The sequence below is a fragment of the Chrysochloris asiatica genome, unplaced genomic scaffold (assembly GCF_000296735.1).
Source record: "Chrysochloris asiatica unplaced genomic scaffold, ChrAsi1.0 scaffold00357, whole genome shotgun sequence".
Lineage (NCBI taxonomy): Eukaryota > Metazoa > Chordata > Mammalia > Afrosoricida > Chrysochloridae > Chrysochloris > Chrysochloris asiatica.
Window position 1 is genome coordinate 879,104 of NW_006408875.1, and position 1,443 is coordinate 880,546.

The window sequence follows — 1,443 nt, forward strand, 5'->3', positions numbered from 1 at the left end:
CTATCATTCAACTCTATAAGGGCCTCACATGTTCCAGCAACTGGAAAGAAATTGTAAACTACTGGGAGTTTTATATTGGGATTTTTTTCTCACCCACTGAGATTAGGTGACGATAGTTCTCCAGCATCACATCCCTGTACAGAGTCTTCTGAGCAGGGCTCAGCAATTGCCACTCCTCCTGGGTGAATTCCACAGTAATGTCCTTGAATGTCACTGGTCCCTGTAGCAACACATTTCAATTCAATCAGAAGTGAAACTGAAAAGACATGTGTGAACTAGTTAAGGTACAAACTGCAGAACTGACTCTGACAAGTTAAGACAGTAAGTATGCTATTCTGTTTTCTCCTTTATAGATAGAAAAGGTAATATGTGCTAAAAAACATTGAGCTCCACTCTTCGCCTGGAACTGTGTTGCAGATATAAACATGAGTAAAGGCAAATATTCCAGTTATCAACGAGCTTCTATTTTTGACAGGGAGGGAAGTATGTAACTGCTTAAATGCAGTATGACATAATAGATGCTATGACAGAAATATTGATAAGATTACAAATGGGGATAAAGTTAATTGAAATCTGTATTAACCAAGTAGATTTTATTAGGTGGTCAATCTGATTAATGTAAACTTTAGGAATAAAGGAGAACAAAATTGCCAAAGATATGGATACATGAAAAATGGCAAGCTGGTTGTTGTTAGGTGCTGTTGAGTTGGTTCTGACTCACAGTGACCCTGTGTCCAACAGAATGAAACACTGCCTGGAGCAACCCTACTATTGTTGCTATATTTGGGTCCATTGTTGCTGCCACTGTGTCAATCCATCTCATTTGGGGTTTTCTTCTTCTTTCCTGACCCTTCAATCTTGCCATTCTCCAGGGACTGGTCCATCCTGACATGTCCAAAGTACAAGAGACAAAGTCTCAATAGCCTCAATTTTAAGGAACATTCCAGTTATGCTTCTTCTAAGACTAAAGGCTGTGGTCTTTGATCTTCATCAGTAAGTATTTTAAGTCACCTTCATTTCCAGCAAGGAAGGTTGAAGCATCTGCATATCACATATTGTTAATGAATCTTCCTCCAATCCTGATATGTTCTTCTTCATATAATCCATCTTCTTGGATTATTTGCTCAGCATACAGATTGAATAAGTATGGCGAAAGGATACAACCCTGATTTGAAAATTTCAGTATCACTTTGCTCACTACTAGTGACTGACTATCTCTTGATCTATACACAGGTTCCTCCTGAGCACAAAGAAGATTTTGAAATACCCATGCTTTGCAAAGTTATCCATAGTTTGTTAGGATCCACACAATCTAATGCTTTTGAATAGTCAGTAGAGTACAAGAAAACATCTTTCTGGTATTTTTGCTTTCAGCCAAGATGGATCCAATGTCAGTCAGCAATGATATCCTTTTGACATCAGCAATGGTATTCCTTGTTCCAC

The 1,443-nt window shown here is 38.3% G+C and overlaps 1 protein-coding gene across 1 annotated transcript in view; it reads right to left on the reverse strand.

The window, feature by feature from the left end:
* The window catches only part of ZNF25 (zinc finger protein 25), a 42,269-nt gene that overhangs the window by 5,453 nt on the left and 35,373 nt on the right, over positions 1 to 1,443 (reverse strand). The window contains exon 2 of the mRNA XM_006876158.1: positions 94 to 220. Within this exon, the coding sequence (XP_006876220.1) occupies positions 94 to 220 (127 nt within the window). The remainder of the gene's footprint in view (positions 1 to 93; positions 221 to 1,443) is intronic.